Below are 22,562 nucleotides of genomic sequence, written 5' to 3' on the forward strand. Positions count from 1 at the left end.
ATATCTGCAGAGCTGCACAGGAACAGAAGTCCTCTACTGCACTTTTTCTTTAATACAAAGGTACTGTAAAGTCTGAGAGAACTTACCTCTTATTATAGAGTTGCTTGCATCTTCTACTACTCACAAGTCTAATCAGCTTGTGGCCATACCTTTGATTCTTCTTCTTTTCTTCAAAGACTTCTAAAACATTGTGCAAAGACTTTTCTACTTACCTGCCATAGGTGCGTCATCCAATATAAGACTTTCGCCCATTTCCTTTGGCATAGCCTGTTATGCTGAATGACTCTGCTGTGGGGATCCGAAAGTATTTGCCTGTTTAAGAATATTTGTGGTCTCTTGTTTGTTATAATAACCTTTTCCTTTTACCAACCTCTAACAGTATTCTAAATGCAAACGTAATATATTAATGTCCCCAGCACCCTAGCTATTGAAGTCACCTTAGGGTGTAGGTTGTGTCTGTGGGCCATCCCAAAAGGGTCTTCACTGATTTTAGAATATTAGGAGAGTGTATTTTGAAGTGTATTTGAGTGTTACTTTTATATTGCTCCCTTCTGAAGAAGGCTTACACTAACTGACTGATAAATTAATAATTCATTATTCAAGAAACCTTGTGTGTAAGTGTTTATTTGAATACTTGTCACTGAATCTCTATGTAACTCCTCTTACAGCTCACATTGACCCGTCTTGAGATGAGCCTGGTTGCTCAACACGCTACCCAACTGTGTAGTACAAGCATATACCAAAGGTTGTGTTTCCTGTTACCTGTAGTCCGAGTTGTTGTAGTGCACCCTAAGGGTACTGCATACAAACTTTGACTAACAATGTGTTATTGCAAAGCAGAAACTCTGACTATCCCTTTAAACGAAAGACCATTTAACTTGGACGAGGAGAAATTAGCATAGTAATGAGAAGCTGTAGCAAGCCAAGAGAGAGACTGAAACAAGCCTGGAGAAGCCCCACGGCTATATCATAATTGAAAATGGGAAGAAACAGAGAACTCCTAGAGACCCGCAAAGTTCAATCTAGCTGGCGAACTGAAGCTGGAGAGCTGGATGCAGCGCATCTGAGAAGCTGAGTAGGGAGAGAAGCTACAAGTGGTGGTGTGACCACAAAGAAACTGCGGTTGGACGGAGGTCCCTACAACAACACTGTGACCACAACGTGGATGACTCGGCGTGACGTCCCGGTATATGGGATACCGGAAAGCCGTCATAATTGGAAAACGAGAAACTGAAGGAGAAAACTAAGTCGACAAGCAAAGGTGGGAGTTGGACCTGAGTGAAGAGAAGGCCCGGTGATGTGTTTGCCGTGGTTGTAGGGTAACTGGGAAATTGGGAGACCAACGAGGGCAGTGAAGGAGAATCATTCGAAGAATGTTCACACTAGTCTCAGTTAAAATAAAGAGAATATAAAAGTGAGAAAAAGAGAAGGAAATGAGAATCCCTATGAGAGCATTCATAATCGTCACAGCCCAAGTAAAGAGTACACCTGTAAGAAATGAGAGATTAAAAGAGAACATTTGGAGGCGAAGAATAAACTGATATGTATGTTCAAAGAGAGAGAGAATGCAGAGGAAAGGATGTGAACTGTATAAAACCAGAAGACCTTTAAGAGAGAAATCTGAAAGGTTAGATAACCGTACCCTGGGGTAAGAAGAAAGCTTCTTGTAACAAAATAAGAGGAGTGTTAAGCAAAAGAAACCCAATGGAGAATATATCAATAGTCAAAGAAATTCCAATGTGACAAACCAAGGTCCGAGGAAGTCTTGACAGAACTATATGAGCTCATCAAAGAAGTCACAAGAGACTATTTCTAACTCCGCTATAGAACAAAGGTTTGCTCAAGGCAAAACGCAGGAGAAGGGAGTCATTCTCCTGCTTTTAGATGTTACAAAAGTAGTAAAAGACATTCACTGAGGACTGACCAGCGCCTTAGCTAGTATTTTTGGGTACGGAAATCCCCATAGAAGTAGGGACACGTGGGCATTTTCCTTTTCTGTAATAAAGATACATTAGAAATGTTTTGCAGGAGTCCTCGTCCTTATGATCTGCCTCACCGTGCTTTGTTGCTATCTACTGCGGAACGTGTATTTCCATATACCCGTTTACCCATGCCTCAGACCATTACTGTAGTTCTTGGTTAACTGCTAACATGTAGTTCTCTTTTGCTTTGTCAGCCTTTGACCAGCCAAACAATTTTCAAAAAGTGACTTGCGCATGCTGCTGCACATTTACACAGAGGAAATCTACATAAGTCTTTGTTTGGATGACCGGTTTCTCAGGGCACCCTGTGAAACATGGACATAGCCACACTTAAAACTGACCACAGCTGATGTGTTTTCTTAACAAACATAAATCTCACAGATTGTATTAATAAATTGCAGATTCTCCAGGAACTTTTGTGCGGCCCTCAAAAACCTGAAATAACGAATTTAGGGTTCCCCCCCCCCCCTTGAGACCTACTTTACTCCTTGCCCCCCGCCACCGCCCCCACCTCCGCCCCCACCTCCTTTCTCCCCAGGCATACACTCATTCCTACACCACATTCTCACACTCGCATGCGCGCAACCAGTTACATTCACTGCCTGTACCTCACACTCCCCCTTCACAAACATTCCCACCACGCACACCACACACAGTAGCACCAAAGTACGCACACGCACACACTCTACACACACACTCTCTACACACACACTCACTCTCTCTATCTCTCTCTCTCTCACACACACTCTACACACAGTCACAATCTCTCTCTCTCTCTCATCATAAGCCTCACATCTTTTAAAACCGGAATGTTTCGGAGTCAACATTTTGGTTAGAAACGTTGTGTAATTGAAAGTATGCCAGAATAATTACATAATTGCAATGGTTCGAGAAGCATGCTGAGCATGCATAAAAAGGAACTGAGACCATGGGCTTAAATCTTGTCCTGACTTACCTTGCGGGAGCTCCTTTTCAGAGGATGCATTTGTGTCCATTCAATAACCTTCCATGGAAAACTATATTTTTGGTAAGGATTACTGCACATTTAGAGTTGGCCTATTTTACAAGACTCCATCCGCGGTATTCTGTAAAGATAAGTTTATGCTTGGAGTACACTACACCTTTAGAGGAAATGATTTCGACTCGCAAGAGGTGGACGTGAGCCAGTGCGCTCTGCTAGCCAGGCCTCAGACAGGATACCACGAAAACCCTGCATATGGCTGGATTGTGCCGAGTGAAGCCGCACTCCCGTGTAACTGAGGGGAGGCGGCATTGATGTTATACTCCCTCTGCGACTCCTGGCGGCAGCTGCAAGGATTCGCTGGGGTAGCCGGTACGGGCAAGCTGGGCGGCCCAAAGGATGTCAGTCAGTGGGTGTGCTGCATCTTCCTAAGCAATCGGCTGACATAATGAAGGCTGGCCCCGGTCGTCTGCGACTCAGCAGAAGACTGTGTTGGCTAGAAAAGCCTGGGCCGAGTTGGACGCATCAGCCACACATTATAAAGGCCTCCTGTTGGGGGATGCACTCAGGAGCAGCCTCTCCTCACGGCTGGGATCAGGTGAGTGTCCGGTGCCCGGGTAGCGCAACTATAGGTTCAACTTCGCTTTTAAAATAAAGCAGCAATATAAAAAATGGCTGTAGGTTATGCTGTCATCCAAAAATACATCTTGCTTACTCCAACGCTCCACCCAGTCGTGCAGTCCAGAAATTATACTAAAAAAATCATTGCATTGAAAGTACTTCCTGCTTCTCAAATGCTGGTGCCCACCTGGTAGAAATAAAATGGTATTTCTAGCGACTCTTACAACAATGTTGTGCAATATCAGCTGGATATCAGCGCTGGAGTGAAGTGTGCGCCCTGCTGCCTGGGCGCTTTTGCAGCAGGTTCTGGAGCAGATCTTGAGTTCTACCCCCAACAGGTTGGTGTGCGCAGTGGAGGCAGACATCGGAGGTAAGACCGTTGACCCTGTGTGGGCCTGATGGTCCTTACTGGAAAAGTGTAGCTGGAGGCTGTGTGCTGCGGCACTGGCTGGCTGAGGAGCTGGGCCGGAGGTGTGGGGTAACCGCCCCATTTTCTTTGGCCTGGGAGATGAGGTTGGGCCGGTAGTGTAGCTGTGGACTATGTCCTGTTGACCTGGGAACGCAGTGGTGTGGCAGCGGTGTCCGCACGCGGTCTCCCGCATCCAGACTGTGCCTCGCCTCTGGACAGTGGTGCCTGCGCAGTGGACCTGACTGAGCTTTCCATTTACTGACTTGGTGCTCGCCGACCAGCTCATGTAGCGGCCCGGGACCAAGGACACCCATAGGCAGGCAAACCAGTCCCAGACTAAATCACCTTAGCAATCGACGAGGGAACTTAAAGTGGAGCTGGGAAAACCTGAGGAACAAATTGATGCTGCTGAGCGTGCGCTGCAGGAGAAAGCAGAAGACTCAAGACAGGCAGATGAGACTCAATAACAGCTTTCAAATCTAGCACATAATCTAGACATTCAATGCAAGGATTTAGAGAACAGATACCGTAGGTCCAAAATCCGTCTACGAGGGGTCCCTGAATCAGTTCTAGATAAAGATTTGAAACACACAGTTCAACTCTGTTTTGCGGAATTAATATCAGACCTACCAGAGGACGAAATTAGCATTGATTGCATCCACAAAGTGGGGCCGAAGAGAATGGAACTGGTGGCACGTCCGACAGATGTCTTAGCAGCACTTACATCCTACTGTCAGAACAGATCCTGCGGGCGGCTCGGGCTTCCGGGCACGTTTCTATCAATGGTGCGGATGTCCTCCTTCCAAGATTTGGGGCAGTATGCACTACTGAAAAGGAGGAAAAGGGCCACAGTAGCGAGAAAATCTGCCTCAGAAGAGCGCCTGGTACAAGTAGACCTTCCCATTAGGCTTTTTCACGTGGGAGGGTAAGCAGAGGCGCATTACCACGGTGGAGGAAAGTCTGTCCTTGCTACAGATAGGAGGAGGGGATTGCAGTAGCCTCAGCCCTTCAACCAGTGAGTAGGACTAAAAAGTCATTGGAGTGTAACCGCACAGATGGAAGAGGAACGATACTGATACTTGTGAACGTGCAGAGACGGGTGGGATATCCCCTAAAATATGGTGTGGCCATACAGGGCCTAGGGTAGCAGTGCATTAAGGGGAGTTTTCATGGATTGCGGGTGGAGCAGTGACAATACAGCCATGAAGAAAAGGTTGTGTTGGGAAGGGGTGTTTTGATTAAGTGTTTTTCTTGTAGGAAGACACTACTGGGTGTAAGGCCTGGCAGGCGAAATGTCGCTGGGGTGTTGGTGAGTTGGTCATTTGGATTGCAAGGGAGGGAGGTAGGTCACCCTTTTGATCTCATTGGCTCTGGGTTGGAACAGGGTCATTGTTGGAGAAATTGAATCTTCAAGCTCAGTAGGAGCTATGACCCGATTCGGGTCGTTGGTGAGGTTTGATGGGTGGGTTGCAGGAGGGGCGTGTTTATGTTGGGGTCGTGGGTTGGCTTTCAGAGGATCTTTGGGCTCTTGGCTTCATATATCAGGGGGCTGGAACAGTAAGCGCACAATATTTGAGCCTAGCGTTCAAGTGTATTACATATTATGCAAGGGGGATGAATTCACAGATTTAAAGGAAGAAGCTAGAGCCATATTTGAAGAAGGAGGGTATTGACGTGGTGTTCTTACAGGAAACGCATTAGAAAGAAAGAGATTAAGCTGAAAACCTATTCCCATGTGCTACAGGCAAATGCACTGGGGAAAAGGGGAGGGGTCCTTATAGCCTTTAAGAACACCTCACAGGCCCAAAGTGGGAAATCGTTTGTTGACCCGGAGGGTTGGTTCATGATGGTAATAGCTCCCATAGCTCAATCCCCTTATAGTCTAGTCTCTGCCTATGCACCCAATATAGGGCAGGATGGCTTCCTACAATAGCTATTGACCCATTTAGAAAGCTTTGCAGAGGGGCAAGTTGGGTTAGCAGGGGATTTCAATCTAGCCTCGGCCCCTCAGGAAGAGTACAGCCCCACCTTTCTTCCAAAAGTAGACTGAGTTTCGTCAGTATAAAGAAAATGTATGTGCCAGTGTTCTAACTTCTGCCTCATCCATCCAAAGAGGAGGAAAGATTACACAGACTAGAAGCAAAGGAAGTGCTAAGTTTCTACATCTCTAGAACAAGTGATTTCAGAACCAACTTTTCATAGGCTACACTGGTCCTATGCTAGGCACAGCTTTAACAAAACAGACGTTATCAATGTCTTATGGCACTGCATGCTACTCCATTGCAGTAAAGGAACTAGCCGAGGCCTTTAGAGCACAGTCTACCAGAGCAATGTCCATTATTTTGGCCTTCAAAATATTTTGTCATTCGGCTGCATATCTTCACAAAACACTATTACGAGAATAAAGCGAGATAAGGAGTTGTTAGGATGTGAAGGCATTTAAAGACTATTCAGAGAAAAAATATAAAGGTGGGTTTCGAAAGATAATCACTGGAGAGAAAATAAATCTAAAGAAATTGAGTCAGAGGGAAAAGCCCACACAAAACACGAACTGAGAAGTGATGGATTAATCAAATAGGGGCAAGCTGACAGGCCGGTACACTGATAAGATGGCTGCAGCAATAAAACAGATGAGGGAGACTAAAGAAGAAATAAGATTATAAGCATCGAACGTAAGAAACCGATGAGCCTCAGGGATATTGAAGATTTGAAAGCGGTAGGACCGAGAAGTGGTAGGGATAGAGGAAGTTAAACTAAGGGAAGAGTTGAAGAAAACGCTCAGATTAGGAGTCAAAGTAGAAATGGGAAGAGCAGAAGGGGGAAATGAAAGAAGAGTAAGGGGGTGGGGGATCGTAGAAGCAGGAAAGAAAATAACCCCAGTCTTGGGATTGCGTTGCAGTAGCAGTTAGACATCCAGCATTGGATAGAGAGCAAACGGACAGAGTTGAGCAGTGCGAGAAGGAATAAAGACTGGAGAATCTTTGAGTAGTCAGCGTAAAGATAAAGTCAAAAGAAGAGATGATGGAACCAACAGAGATGTTATAAAGAGAGAACAGTAATGGGCCAAGGACAGAGCCTTGGCGCACACAGTGAGAAAGCCACAAAAACAGGAGACTAGTGACCAGCCCAAGAAACTGGTCATGGTGCAAGGCATTTATACTGACGGTCCAGTCTGGCCTCAGCGGAGAAGTGCACCGAGGGAGCTTGATGCCGATATTGCACGACACTCCCTGCTGTCGAAAAAAGGTTTCAGAGATCTGATGCATCAAGAATATATCTTAAATGAGTTTGTGGTATGAAATCCACCAGAAAGAACTTTACCGGAGTTAAGTAATTTGTGCACCACAAGGTCTATCAGTTAATTTTAATTTGGTGAATAAGTGTAATGTTGGTATTTCACACCTGTTCTTTTTAATTTTCTTCCTAGCGTTGAAACCAAAGTTTGCAGAATCACAGGACATCTCTGAACTAGCGCACAACTTTGTCATGGTGAACATAGAGGTAAGAGTCTAAGCAACGTTGGCAACCAGTAGTATATTAACATATGTTTGGTGAAGGTCAGCTGATTTGAATCTCTGTGAGCGAGCCATGATATATATGTCCAGACAATCTGTTTTAAATGCGGCATACTTAGGCCTGTTGTCTCCACAGTGATATACTGTCATGTTCCAGTGTTTGTTATACCCAATTTATGTAATTTCTGTGCAAAATGCTCTGTTTTTCTGGAGGGCCCAGGGAAGAGCAATGGAGGATTTTGGTTTGAATTTCAACACTGCACAAGTAAATTACTTCTTGGCAGGGAAAGGCATAGAAACATACTAAAGCAATGGGCATAGAGAGGATTAGTTGACAAACTGCAGGAATGAGAGCAGGCTAGTGGGACAATTGATCTCTCTGGGCATGGAATTTCATAGTTCAAGGGCTGAATAACGTTGTGAAAGGCAGATCCCACTAAACATAATTTTACCATTAACTGATGACCAGTGTAGAGAAACACTTCAGAAGTCTCTTGAGACCAGTGTAGAGAAACACTAGAGAAGTTACTTGATGCCACATTTAAGTCGAACACCGTTGTGCATACTCTGTAAACATTGTATTTGACATGCCGGCTACCTGACTACCTATGAGTTTTCATGGTCTGGACTGGTGTTAATAAGAGAGCCCACTGCTTTATTATGTAGTTGTCGGGACGCTGGGTATGACCAGCTGTAATTGGTGGAGCTTCAAAACGACATCTTTTTTTTAATTTTTTTTTTTTTTTACTTTCTCTAATTTGAGCATTTAAACTGAGGTCAGATTTCCAAAGGACTCTGATCTTAACTTTAGCATAAGTAGTAAGCCCGAATAGTGCTGGCAATGTGCATGTAGGTTTCAGATGCAAATGGCATGGCCTAACAGTAAGAATTATGTTTTGGAGGCATAATGTTAAGCCCCTGTCTCTAATCCATTTTCCCACCTGATAAAAGCTGTCGAAACTGTGGGAAAATATTAAAGTCACAGATTCATTTGCATGTCGTCAATTAAAGTCACAGATTCGCTGATTCATTTGCATGTCAGCAGCGTAACAATATTATACATCACATGACTTCATGCATCCCAAAAGACGATGCACCTAAAACCTGGATTGTGGAACTGCCACCGTCTAAGTGAACAGATGAAGACTGACAAGTCTTCAGTCATGACCTTCTCGATTGGTGAGAAAGCCTTGCAGCCACCCCAAGCATCTCAGGTCTACTTGGGCGACAGTGAACAGATGCTCTAGCTGAATGGAGTGCTCCTCTCTGTCAAAGATTTCTGATATGTCAAACATAATCAAGGGCACATCTTAGTCTACCTAGGCCAAAACATCATTCTGTAGTGATGGTAGCACAGTTTCAGTCCCATCACTGGGCCAGAAGAAAGATGGATAGATGTCAAGAATCCTTTACATTTCTTCAGTCCTGGATGTGTGCAACTGCTGCTTGCTTTAGGATGTTTTATAACCAAGGGACGCAAAGAAAGATGTATGAACAGTAACTAGTATAACCTAGTTTATGTAATCAGTGGGGCAAAACCCTACGCATGTTTTCTTCTGTGCTGCGTGTAGACATGCGTCACCTCCTGGAAGATGAATGTCCTAATCGTGCTCGCTCCATCAAATCTCTTTGGTATTCAGTTACCAAAGTAGGATTATTGGGCTATTGTGTTTTAAATCTTTGATCTTCATGTAAAAGAAAATCTGAGCCTTCAAATATTTCCTATGATGCAAGGACTTCCTCGGTGCAGGATAAAGACACTCTTGCCAGTCTTATTTCTTTGACTCCCATCTTGTCTGATGTCTGCATTAACACTTGATCCTCAATAGATCAGGGTTCAACCAGGCAGAACACCTCGGTTTACACTTTGTGCAATTCAGGGTTCGAAAATTCAGATTCTTCGAGCAGGAGCTAAAACCAGCTCCTGGGTGTCTGGGTGATGCAGGTCCCTGAAGGTAAGGGTTACCAGGAGTTATGTATGATTCATTGTATTTAAATGTGTATCAGATGTGTTCTAATTCTTCTTTATTAAGACTCTCTAATACTCAAAGGTAATATCACATATGCATGTCTGTAATGCACTGGTTGGCCTGAGGAGCGTTTGTTTAAAGCTAACAAGGCTCTCCGAGGCTAGAAGCAGGTGCTAAATAGCTCCCAGCAATCGCAACCCCTTAATGGGTTAGTCTTATCTGTAATTCTGCACAGACTAAAGACCTTTCAAAGCCACCCAAAGCTCACAAAAGCAGATATTCTCACGTGTCTCTACATTCGGTATATTGTTAATGGCTGCACTTGCTTCAGACCATATTGAAGAAGGGTATGTGTATAAGAAAGGGAGTGAAAGGTGGAGTGTTTGGTGAGCGGGCAGCAAGAGTTAGAAACGGAAAATCCCCCCCCCTAACACATAAACTAAGAAAGATTTTAAAACCTCAAAAAAAATGGACTGCTCTCAGATTAGGGAAAAGCCAACTCAAGATAATTTCTTACAGGCCACAGTAGTCTGTTCCATCAAAATAATGGTGCAATATTCCATCCAGGCCCAGTTCAGTAATTGCTTAGTACAAGGCTTAACTACATTTTAGCTTTAGTTTCTTGCACCCAGACAGGACTAATTGCCTCTAGTAAAGGCATACAAGCACTGTGTTGACTGGCACATGACTGATTCCGGCTAATCTTACCAAGAAGATTTGATCTTGTGGCTTATTTGCTGACCTTGGAGGGGAGACCATGGTTCTAAAAGTGGCTACAACACATGAGCAATACAGTTTTTGTGATTGTGAGCAAATCTCACTGTACCTCAAATTGCCTAATTATCAATCTTCTTCTCTGTGCCACTTTCAACCATGACCCGTGCCCGAGGCCAGGCCTGGCCACCACCCTTTACACCTCTGACCCCACTTTGGAACAAAGTCGTTATCACCCCCGATTTAGCTTAGACTCACTCCCTCCTCGACTCACTCCCAGCACTCTCCCTCCAGGAAGGCAAGCCGCCCCCCCCATCAAACTCCTCAACCACTGGCGCTCCAGTGCCCTAACTCCCCTCACTCCAACAGATCTGGAACAGACCTGGAAAACCAACCCTAATGCTCAAAACAAAATCGCCCTAACAAGACTAACAAAGGCCTACCGATCGGAAATCACAAAAAACAAAAAAATCATTCTATGGGAACAGAATCTGGAACTCTCGCAAGCCCTAGCAAGGAGCTGCATAGAATCATCTCTGAATTCAAATTGCAAGGCTGCTCAACCGCCACCCCAAATCCCTGCCCTCACACCACCCATCTTGCAATCCCTATGCCATGCCTTATCAGAACATTTTCACAACATCGTCAGACATTCTGCCATCATCTCTAAAATAGAAATGATGACTCTGCCCCCCTTTCATTCCCCGTCCAAACCCCCTCCCGATGCAAACCTTCTCCTCTTTCTCTTCGATCTCACACGAGGCGTTCCTCTTGCTCCTAGCACAAAGCGCCTGTCGTGATCCCCTGATGACCCTTCCTGCCCACCCTACTCAGAAACATCCTAACCTCAACCTGTGCAGGCACTTTCGCTCGCTCAATCCTTAACCATTCCCTTACATTGGGGAATCTTCCCAGAAGTCGTTAAAATCCTTGTACATCAAACCCCTCCTCAAAAAACCTATGCTCGACTCACTCCTTCCACAGAACTACCGGCCTATTTGCAACACCTGCTTCATGGCCAAACTCATGGACTGCACAGCATACAAACAACTTGGCCACTTCACTGAAGCCAACAGCCTACTTGACCCTGCCCAATCTGTCTGAGGAACGGAGTCCTCCCTAGTGTGTGGTTGGGATGACCTAAAAAGAACAGACTCTGAAGGATGCACTGTACTCATTCTCCTTGAGCTCTCTGCAGCCTTCGATACCATTGAAGGCTTCTATACCATACCTTCACCTCTTTCTCTCTCCCTCTCTCCTGCTAACTTCCTTTCTGTTCTCTCCTGCTGCCTTCCTTCGTTCTCATCCCCAACCCAAGTCAGCTGACTGGTCGCCTGGTGCAACTTTAGAGCCTCTGAGGTCCCAGGCTCCCCTGCCAGTCCTGCACTTGCCTCCGCATTGCTTGCACTACTGCACTCGGAATATGTTCCATGAGAGTGACACCCACTCTGCACTTAACCCTGGCCCCTGCTGGACCAGACGCACTATTCCCCCTACCCCCTCTCCCTCGCATTTCTTTCTGCTCACTTGCACGACCTTGAATGTACTAGGCTTAGCATGTCGATCTTTCCTGTCTTCCTCTATCGCCCCTACCCAGCTTTGCTGTGCCTGCACGCATAGGCAAATTGATGAACAATCTTTTGCCCTGTGTGTCACACCCTGCCACCCCTCACTTCTCCCCTCACTCTTTGTCTTGCACTTATACTAGCAGAAATGCCCATGCCTAGTATACTAGTTATTGCTGTTGGATCATTCAGAATTTTCAAGGCCTAAGAATGATGACGATATCCCCTTGTTCACTTCCCATCTTGAAGCGCTTTAAATCACTTCACTTGTGTATAAGCGCTTTACAAATTTACAATTACAATTGACTATACCATTCTCCTAGAAAGGCTATTCTCTTTAGGAATCAAAGACACTGCCCTCAATTGAATCTCCTCCTTCATCTCTAACCGCTCACAAATCATGCTCCTCCACCCTTTCTCCTCTGCATCCCGCCAAGTACCGAAAGGGTCCCACCGGGAGCATCTTTGTCCCCTCCAATATCTATTTGAAACCTCTCCCCGCACTCATCCGCTCCCGCACTCACCTGCTACAACTACGCAGACGATGCCCAGATCATCCGTAAAACCCCAAAATCACTGGGCTCCCCTCGCCCGGATCTGTCAGCATGCCTCTCGGACATTGACCACTGATTGACGACAAACCACTTCATCCCCCACTGTGGGAAAATAGTAATCCTAGTCTGTGGGAAAACCACGCTCCTTCCCCAACCTATCCCTGGCCTGACTCTCTAGGCCCCCCACCGGCAACCTCAACCTCGGTGAAAAACCTTGGATGCATGCTGGATGCAGATTTATCGCTCTCCCAACACTTCAATTCTTGATCCAGAACCTGCTTCTTCCGCATACCCATCCTCAGGCGTATCTTCCCATATCCTCACCGATTCTCTGTCATCATCTATATCATCCTCTGCCGCTTAGACTATGCAAACTGCCTTTATCTAGGCGCACCAGCGTTCCAACTGAGGAAACTGCAAAGGATCCAAAATACTGTGGCACGCCTGCCCATTGACCTCCCCCCCTCCCCCCACCGAGAACACATCCCAACATGAAGAGTCCTCCACTGGCTCCCTATTGGTCGACAAACTAACTTTAAAGCCATGTGCGTCACTCACCGTGCCATCCATAACACTGACCTGGAATTCCTCCAAGACTAATTCACTCGCGATCACCCTTCCAGGACATTTGGATCCGGCACAGCATCCCTTCTGGTTGTGTCCCATTACAACTGCACCAGACTGGGCGTATCCCTCCTTTTCCGTCCAAGCTCTGACCATCTGGAACTCCCCGCCCCTCCACATTCGCAACACTGACAACCACCTAGCATTCAGAAAGGCCCTTGAAACCCAACTCTTTCCTTCCTCCTCTTGAATCTTCTCGCACTCTGATGTGACTGACCCACGCACATAAACACTGGGCCGAACCCGACAACACCTGTCCAACACCAATCCATCGCGGATGCCGGCAGCGTTTTGCAGCGGCACACTGTGACACTTAACCCCCAACCCCAGACGATCGTACATCACTCCCTCGTCCCTCCGAGCCCCCGCCCACTGCTCAGGCTCCAAATCTAACAGACACTTTACTGATGCGCAGTACTACTGCTTGAATGTATGCCCAAATATTTGAAATACTGCTGGGAACGTGTCTGGAGCAGATTGTCAGCGCCACACACCCTCTCAGATTCAGCTGTCGCAGACTGTTGCCTGCGACCATACCGAGGGACGATAAGAGGGCGGCGGCCATATAACGATGGGAGGAAGAGGAGCCTGGGGCTCAGAGCTGCGCTGAGTGGATAGCGCCTGGAGCTTAGCCGGCGCCTCTGTGGGGAGGTGGAAAGCCCTGCGCAGGATGTAGCTGCCGCTGAAAGGGTTTCAAGATCCTGGGTGTTGGCCGTGGGCAGTGATCCCTGCGGCGCATACTGCACCGGGGCAGAGACGGCGGACAGCTGGGCACTGTGGGCATTGGAGGTGCTTTGGCAGAGGAAAAGAAGGTGCTGCAAGTATGCACCTCTGGTGGCTGATCGCAGTGGCGCTGCTGCCGATGTTGAGCGATGGCAGCAGTGTTTGTACTAGCCCCTACTGCCCCCATCCGCTAACGGAGAAAGAGACTGCTTGCGCAGAGCAGATGAGGTGCCGTGGGGAGATGAGACTGAGAGTGGTCCTGCCCTGCATTGGCTGCCAAATGATGGGGGAACACACCATAGCCACTGGATACAGCCGTTTGGGGCTTGGGAGTCTGTTGTGGTGGGTAACTCTAGGTGAGAGGGATGGCCATTGGCTGCAGGACCTGCTGCTTGCTCAGAGACCATTTGTATCTCTGTCCACCACCTCTGGGAATCTGTGCCGTCAGGTGGCTCTCCATGCACTGCATCCACACCGACAAGAGGTGCTCCATCTTTGGGGTGAAATTGCGACCCTCTGCCCACTCCATAGATGCTCTGCTAACAAGGAAGTGCTAGACTGCCCACCTGCAAAGACCGCTCGCCTCGATGGCTGGACATCCACACCCCCAAGGGCATTTCTGAAAGTAGAGCGGACGCATGTGCTCAACAGTATACGGGCCGGGTGACCCCCAAGCCTGCCGCTTCCTATGAGACATGCTGCAGTGAGTTTGCAGAAGCGTTCTAAGTGCGTCACCTGCTAAGCCAACACATTGCCAATCTTGCCCCACGATGAGGCGGCTGCCCCTGGTATAGAGTGCCCTGGAGGAGTGCCAAGCGATGGGCCTGCCATCAGTGAACATATGACTCCTTGGCTGTGGAACATTGAGATTTGGTGAGAGGAATTCCTTCCACAGGCTCTCTTGGGGACTGCGCTGGCCACAGTGACTTGGCCTGGTTACAGAGCTGTCCTGGATGGATTTGAACTTGTACTGGCTGCATGTGTCTTTTAGATATATAGAGCCTGACCTAAGCGGTGCTGGTACCTGAGGGTGTTACTGTACACTGCCCTCGCATGGTGGAAGAGAGAGACGGAGGGCACCACTCGCTGAAACACTTGGCTTTGATGGGTGAGATACTAGTGGGGTTCTTGCAGGTTGGTACACTGGAGACTGAGTGGTGCACATGTGTGGAGATCTGCGGTTATAACCCCGGCAAACGGGCTTAAGCTCTGAGTAGGTTACTAGCAGACTTTGAGTTGACAGATATACTCACATTTCTCTGCTCCTCAGAGTACATAGCTGCATCAATTGTATCTTTACATGATGCGAAACGCTTGGGAAATTTGAGGATGCAGGGTATCAGGCTAGAGTTCTCTCGGACTATGCCCCTCTTATTACGTGGCTTAGAAGATAGGACAGGCCCACTAATCCTGAAGATTAAGAGCAGAAGCCTTGCTGGACAGTGTGTTCAGGGAGTATTTGGGGGAGGTTGTATAGACCTACTTCGGCCCCAACACAGGTATTGTGAATGGGATGGGCACGCTATGGGAAGCCTTTAAGATAGTGGTGCGTGGAGAAGTGATGGGTTAAATGGAGGGCTCCGGAGAGATTATTGGACTCCCTCACAAGTATTGAGACAGACATCGGAGCGATGGGATGCAGGAACTGGGAAGAAGTCGGGCGTCTTGATTAAACTGTGGCAAAAGTGCCTACTGGTGTGGGATTGGTTGGGTACATTTGATTTTGCAGAGTACACACGGAAATGGCACGTATGGTGACAAACCTGGTCGGCTACTGGCGTGGCTGTGTAGCAGAAAGGATAAGAGTGAGATGATCAGTGCTAGCAGAGATAAGCAAGGGATCACCAGATATGGACAGGTGGAGATTAATACAGTGTTCTCTAGGTATTATGAAACTCTGCACTCGTTGGAAACTGAGGTATGTGGCTCTGACATGGCAGAGGCTCTGTCACACTAACATTGCTGTGTCTTGGGGCAGAGAAAGGGTATTTGCTTGACAACCCGCTCTCTGAGGAATTGCTGTCTGCCATGCACGCCCTGACATCCGGGAAGACCCCTGTAACTGATGGCCTCCCAGGAGAATTCTACACGGAGTATGTGGAAATATTGGCGCCTTGGCTTCTCGACACACAAATGTTGGCGCCTTGGCTTCTCGACACACTAAAACAGGCCTATGATGGGGAATACTTGCCCAGTAGCTTGCAGGAATTCATTGTAATCCCTGTGTTAAAGTCAAACAAACACCCTTCAGATTGTAGTTCCTATCAGCCTCTGTCCATGGTCAACCAGGACGGTAAAATCCTCTGGCCGCATTAGCAACTAGACTAAAGGAAGTGATAGATACCCTGGCCCACCGAGACCACACTGGGTATGTTCCTGGTAGGAATACCACATGGAATATTTGAAGGCTTCGCCATATTATGGATGGCACTACTGAACAAGAAGTTCAGGAGGCCCGGTCATACGGGAGGGATCTCGATGAGGCAGACAAAGAAAGCGGCAGCGCTGCCGACGAGGAACCGAGAGTCGTGGAGGGGACGGAGCCTGCTCCCCAACCGTCGCAGCCGGTGCCTATGCCACAAGACAACTCGGGGGCGATCTTGATGGCGATTCAGGCCTTGTGTACGGAGATAAGGACACAGTTGCCCTTGCCCCCGACGGACGATCCAGCGATGCCTAGACCGTCAGAAAGTCCACCAAGCTAGTGGAGGAGAACTCAACCCCCTCCTCCCTTCCAGCCCTCACGGCTTTCACAGCCTTCATCTCCTTCCCCTGGTCTGAGGGATGAGATGGGAACGGAGACGGTGACAACGGGGACGGATGACGACGGTGGTGACGACGGAATGGACCTTCCTTCACCAACCCCTCGGGCCTCCCCTTCCGACGAAATTGGCTCTTTCCAAGCCATGATCGCCAGGGCATCCAAGCTTTTCCAGCTCTGCCCCGAAGAGCAGAAGAAGGAAGGGTTCTTCTACCAACAGCGTGAGGCCAAGAGGAAGACGGTCCTCTCAGTTCCATTACTGGACTACATCTGCAACGAGGGGCTGATGCTCCTGAAGAACCCGTCCATGGCTCCTGCTAAGAGAGACCGGTACGAGAAGAAGTACTGGGTCCCGGACTGCGCCCCCATGTGCTTTAGGGCTCAGCCGTCCCCGGATTCGGTCGTCTCTGTGGCAGCCAAGAAGAAAGCGGCGGGGGTGACGGTTTCAACTTCGACTTCCCTGCCGGACGGCAAGGGGAAGAAACTGGACGCCATGGGACGGCGGGTCATCTTGTCTGCGGCGACGAAAATTAAAGCGGCCAACGCCCTCGCGATTGTGGCACGCTACGACAGGGAGCTGTGGTTTAAGATTGCTCCCCTGCTGTACTTCCTCCCGGACGACAAGTGGGCTGAGGCCCTGGAGATCCTACAGGAAGGCGAGGTGGCCTCGGACCACGCCATTACGGTGGCCACAGACATTGCTGACGCCGGTTTTCGCCAGATGGGCAACAGCGTTTGCCGGCGCGGCTGGCTTAAAAACCGCAGCGTTTTCCAACACAATAACGGTGTATTTATGTTTGCGGTCGCTTCAAAAGCGACCGCAAACATAAATACAACGTTTTTAAAGCTGCGGTTTTATTTCTAAGTTTTCCGGGCTCCTCCAGCCCGGAAAACTTAGAAAAAAACCTGCAGCTAGTGCTTATTTTAAAAAAATAAATAAATAGCACTTATCGAGATTCAGCTGCAGCTTTCCTGCTCTGGTCTCCGGTCCCCGTCCTCCGCCTACAGCACTAATGAAGGGAAAGCCACCCAGCGGTAGCCTTTGTTTACTACAGCTGGCTTTTCCTTCATTAGTGCCGCAAAAGCAAAAGCCAGCACAGGCGGGGCATCCATTGCGAATTGTGAGCTTGAATAGCTCAAATTTTACATAGGAAGTTTTAAAACGGAGAATGCTAGTATTTTTTTTTATGTTGCCTATCTATTTTTTAAATAAAATTTTTTACTAGACCATCCCTTTAAATTTACTGACCCAGCACACACTATCTTCCTATAGAGTTCTGGATGGGTTGCTTAGCTTCCCCTGAGTCAAAACACTCATGTAGCAGTAAAATGTTACCTTTTCCTACTTTAAATGGCTGGTGTCAGTGGTTCAGATCAACTACCGTGATTTTTCCCGACCGCTAACAACGGTAGCTAAAAATTGGGTCAGGCATGTTTTTCAATATGGCGCCCAAGACCGATCTGTAAAAACAGACTTGGTCATCTTTTTTCGCCATTTCTTTTAGGAAAAGTCCTTCTTGTGTTTGTCTCTGCGCGCCAACCCAGGTTTGGTCCCTTTGTTGGCCTTTGGCGGGCTTCAGTGCTGAAGCCCTCCTCTGGCGCCCGAGTGTCTGGGGTGGACAGAATGTGAGGGAGGTGCCCGAAACTCCCTGTGCTTAGTCTCCTAGGAGACTAAGTGTTGTAATGTAACCTGCAAGTGAAATGGTTAATGTTTCTTGGAATGATCCTGTGCTCATTGTTCTGTGAGCTCAGAGTGTTCTTGTTTACTTTTAGACGTTCCGAAAGTGTCAGTTAAAGTTGTTGTTGCTGTTTCTGAATCTCTGGCACTCTGCTGGGGGTCTTTATATGTTATAACCCAATAATACCCTAATATAAGTCTACAGAAAGTGTCACCCATCTTTTATAACAAAGGCGATGAGGATGGGATGATGTGAAAGGACCCCCAGCAGTGACAAGGATCGATGCCGCTCCACTTCATCCGAGTGTAGAAGCGGCCATCGTGGGACGCATGCTCCAGTGTGTCTCTGACCTCAAGTAAGTGCCCCTGGCGTGTTCCCAGCCCCTCCAAAGCTCAGCGTAACACCCGCACAAGCCTCCGTGAACGCCGCGGCCCTCATGAACTTCGTTTGCTGTTTTCAGACGAGCCCCGGGCTTTACCGTATATAACGGTGTAGAGCTGCATTTGCAAAACTAACACTCATCCTGCCGTGTCGGAATGTTTTGTCAGTGTGCGAGGTCATCAGACGGCCACAATGTAAGAGGGTGATGTTCGGAGCGGGGAGCATAAAGCAGTACAGAGAGCCAGTTTGGGACTGCCAAATCTAGCCGTGACGCCAGGGGCAGGGACATTCATAGCATGAAGGCGCAGTGAAGTTGGAAGTGGTGTTTGTGAATTCTGATGGAATTGTATCTAAGGAGGAGTGGCTGGAAGAAGTGAGGAGAGACATTGTGTTAAGTAAGGTGATATCTTATGTGATGACTTCAGTATGGCCTAAGAAGGTAGAATTGGTGGACAATGAGAGACCGTTCTGGGAGGTGAGAAGTGAGTTGTCGGTTTGAGATGGTATTTTGTTTAGGTGGGAACGAGCAGTGGTTCCTGAAGGTATTCGTTCCAAGGTGATTGATTTAGCTCATGTTGGCCATATCCGTGTTTCCAAGACAAAAGGGGTTTTGAGGTCTGATTACTGGTGGCCGGGTTTTGACAGAGAAATCGAGAGGCGACTGAGTGAATGTCATATGTGTATCAAAACCAGCAAAGGATTAGAAGCAAGGAAGCAACCGTTGGTAGATGTGGGTGTGCCATCCAAGGTGTGGAGTGAATTGGCCATGGACATTCTGGGGCCCGCCGATTTAGGTTATGGTAGGGGCAAGTTTGTGGTATTGGCCGTTGATCTGTTTTCTAGGTGGTGTGATTTCAGAGTTGTGAGAAATTTCAGGGGAGAGCATGGTGAAATTCTTGCAAGGGATATTTGCCAATGAGGGTCTCCTGGAGAGTATTCTTACTGATAACGGCACGCAGTTCACTGGTGGATGTTTCCCAAAATACCTAAGTAAATGTGGGGTAAAACACAAAAAGTCTGCCTTATCATCCTGAAACCAACAGGGTTGTCAAGAGAATGAACAGGTGTGTAATTGAAAGTATACGTATGGGGCAGGAGTGTGGGTTCGACAAGATGGTGACTATTCAAAATAGAACGTGGGCCATGCAGATGGCTCCCCACGCAACCACGGGGCTGTGTCCTTTTGAATTGATGAGGGGACGCAAGCCGTACTCCAGGGTGAATCCTCCATGGTTGGGCAGGAGTAGAGTCCGATTTGGTTGTTGAAGTGAGGAACATGTTAAAAGAAAAGAAGGAAAATTGGGTAATGCGCGAGAATGAAAGGCGAGGCAAGAAGGAGTTGCACGTAGAGTGGCAGGGATTGGGTAAGAATCAGGAAGGCAGTTGTTAAGAGAAAGGGAGATCTCTTGTATTCGGAACCTGTACAAGTTGTCTGTGTTGAAAGGAGCAGTGCAAGTTTCTGGGTGGCCAAGTTTGGAATAAGAACATAATTGCGGTGGTAAAAAGGAGCATTGTTTTTTGGAATGTTCTGGTGGTGTCTTTTAATGTATTACATGAAAAAGGGGAAGATGTGTTGTAATGTAACCTGCAAGTGAAATGGTTAATGTTTCATGGAATTATCTTGTGCTCATTGTTCTGTGAGCTCAGAGCGTTCTTGTTTACTTTTGGATGTTCCGAAAGTGTCAGTTAAAGTTGTTTCTGTTTCTGAATCTCTGGCTCTCTGCTGGGGTCTTTATATCTTATAACCCAATAAAGCCCTAATATAAGTCTACAGAAAGTGTCATCCATCTTTTATAACACTAAGTAAATGTATATTCTTTTACCAAGAAACCTTGAGTAAGTGTATATTTGAATCGCTGTATTGGTTGGTCCTTTGTGTAACTTGTTCTACTGCTCACTTAAACTCTTGAGATAATTCTGGCTGCTCAGCCATCGCTACCACTTTACTGTGTAGTAAAGGCTTGTACCCAAGGTGAAATTGTGCTTACGCTTGTAGTCCTAATTGCCTGTAGTGTTCCCTAAGGGTACTGCAGGTGATTCTACCTAACAACGTTGAACCCTTCTTCAGTGTCGTAAGCTAACTGGATCAGCTCCCAGCACACGATCTGCAACCACTTGGCGTTTGCTCGTGCCTGGATGCTTGGTATGAGTGATGCACAAAATGTCTCTGCTGAATTGTAGAGCTTAAACTGGTCCTTTATCTGTGCCAAAAGTTCTGAAGAGTCTTTAGAAATGTAATTTGACGCTTTCCTTTTGCGTGACACTCTGTCTTGCAGCTTATCGTCCGACAGCATATGTGGGGGGTTTTTCGGTTGTTGACTAGGGTGCTGTAAGCATCCTGGCGGGCACCCTCTCACCCTGGACATGACTCTTCGGAATCACCATCAGGGCCGAATGCAGCTTGGTCAGACCACAAGTACCTCTCCATGACGGTGGGAGGTGCAAGTACGCCTGTTTGCCGCATACCCAGTAATTGTCCATTAAAGCAGCTGTTCCTTTCTTCATGTCGGGGAGGATAAAGCAGCATGTCGGGGAGGATAAGTGTTTTGTTGCTCCCATGAGCACCTGCGCCCCAATGATGTTTTCTGTGTTAGGACAGCTGTCGTGAGTGTTCCATTGCAGTGTGAAAACGAGTAGAATTCCTGATCGTAATCTGGGGTCGCTAGAACAGGTGATGTGCAAATAAGTTCCTTCAGCGTGTTGAAGGCAGCGTTCATCTCTTGTGTCCATGTGATGGCTGTTTTCTCTTTTTGTGCTTCCTTGAGTGCCTGTAGCAGGGGCCTTGTGTATGCTGCATAGTCAAGTATCCATGCTCGGCAATAGTTACATATGCCGAGGAATTTCTGCACTTTTTTCACTGTGTGGGGCCAAATTGTTGCACGCACAGCTGCTGCTCTGTCTGGGAGTATTATTTTGCCATCCTTTTGATATCAATTGTCCCAGATACAGTACTTCTGTTAGGCAGTACTGCAACTTTCCTCTGTCCACCTTGTACCCCTTGTTAGCCAACAAATTTAGTAATGTGATCAGCTCTACACTGTTCCTCACTCTCGCCACAAATCAATAGATCGTCTGCTTACTGTATTACTGTGCTTTTGACATCAATATTGCCAAGATCTTCATGCAATATTCTGTTGAAGATACTCAGGCTTTCACAGTATCCCTGTGGTAACCTGCAATGTTCATATCGTTTCCCCCCTAGGGTAAATGCAGTCAAATATTGTGAGCCAGGATCGAATTGTACCGAGAAAAAAGCGTTTTTCAAGTCTACCACGTGGAGCACGTGGCTGATTTTGGGATGCTGCACAAAATGAATGCGGGATTCAGGACAAGTGGAAACTCCTGTATGATGTCATTAAGTGGGCGTAAATCCTGTATCATCCCACAAGCCCCGCCCTTCGCTTTCTCTATCGGATAAATCGCTGTTACATGCCGAATTTAATGGCACAATGATACCCTGTTGCCAACAGTGCATGTATTGTCTTTTTTATTCCCTCCTCTCTTTCTCTTGAGGGGATATTGTTTTACACGGGGCAGTACTGCACCAGGCTTAAGTTTGCTTTTAACTGGTGTCACCTCCTGCAGGAGCCCTATACATCGTGGGGGTTAGTCGTCCATATTTTCGTGGCTACCCGTTTCATGTCTTCATTGAAAAATGACGGTGGTGCATTGACAATGGCCATGAGAGGGGTTGTCACTCATCTGTTTTGGACCATTATGTCACAGTGCATGCATATTTCCATTATTATATCCCCATCAATTTCATTGTCAGTGAACAGCTCCTCAGCTGTTAGACCGAGCAGCGTTTTGTTTGGGTCTATGCATAATACGCTTCGCCATTCGCACCCGTGCGTGTACATAACCATCACCACAATGCGTTCAGCTGACACTTGTACTCCCTGTAAATCTAGGGAGATGATGGGGCCTGGTAGTATCTCAGGGGCGGCCACGGGGCGGAAAACCAAATCAGATGGTACTCTCCACTCTGCTCGTGTTATTTCAGGCACTACTCTTGCCAAGACCTGTATACCGTACACAAACATGTCTGCATTGGTGGGTAACCCTCGTACGGCTATTTCATTTGCGATTGTACTAATCAACAG

General features: G+C 47.3%; 1 protein-coding gene across 1 annotated transcript in view; it reads left to right on the forward strand.

Moving 5' to 3' along the window:
• The window catches only part of LOC138547336 (thioredoxin domain-containing protein 12-like), a 654,368-nt gene that overhangs the window by 375,085 nt on the left and 256,721 nt on the right, over positions 1 to 22,562 (forward strand). The window contains exon 4 of the mRNA XM_069642202.1: positions 7,401 to 7,474. Within this exon, the coding sequence (XP_069498303.1) occupies positions 7,401 to 7,474 (74 nt within the window). The remainder of the gene's footprint in view (positions 1 to 7,400; positions 7,475 to 22,562) is intronic.

This window comes from Ambystoma mexicanum, chromosome 1q, assembly GCF_040938575.1.
Source record: "Ambystoma mexicanum isolate Mex_15411 chromosome 1q, UKY_AmexF1_1, whole genome shotgun sequence".
NCBI classification, from domain to species: Eukaryota; Metazoa; Chordata; class Amphibia; order Caudata; family Ambystomatidae; genus Ambystoma; species Ambystoma mexicanum.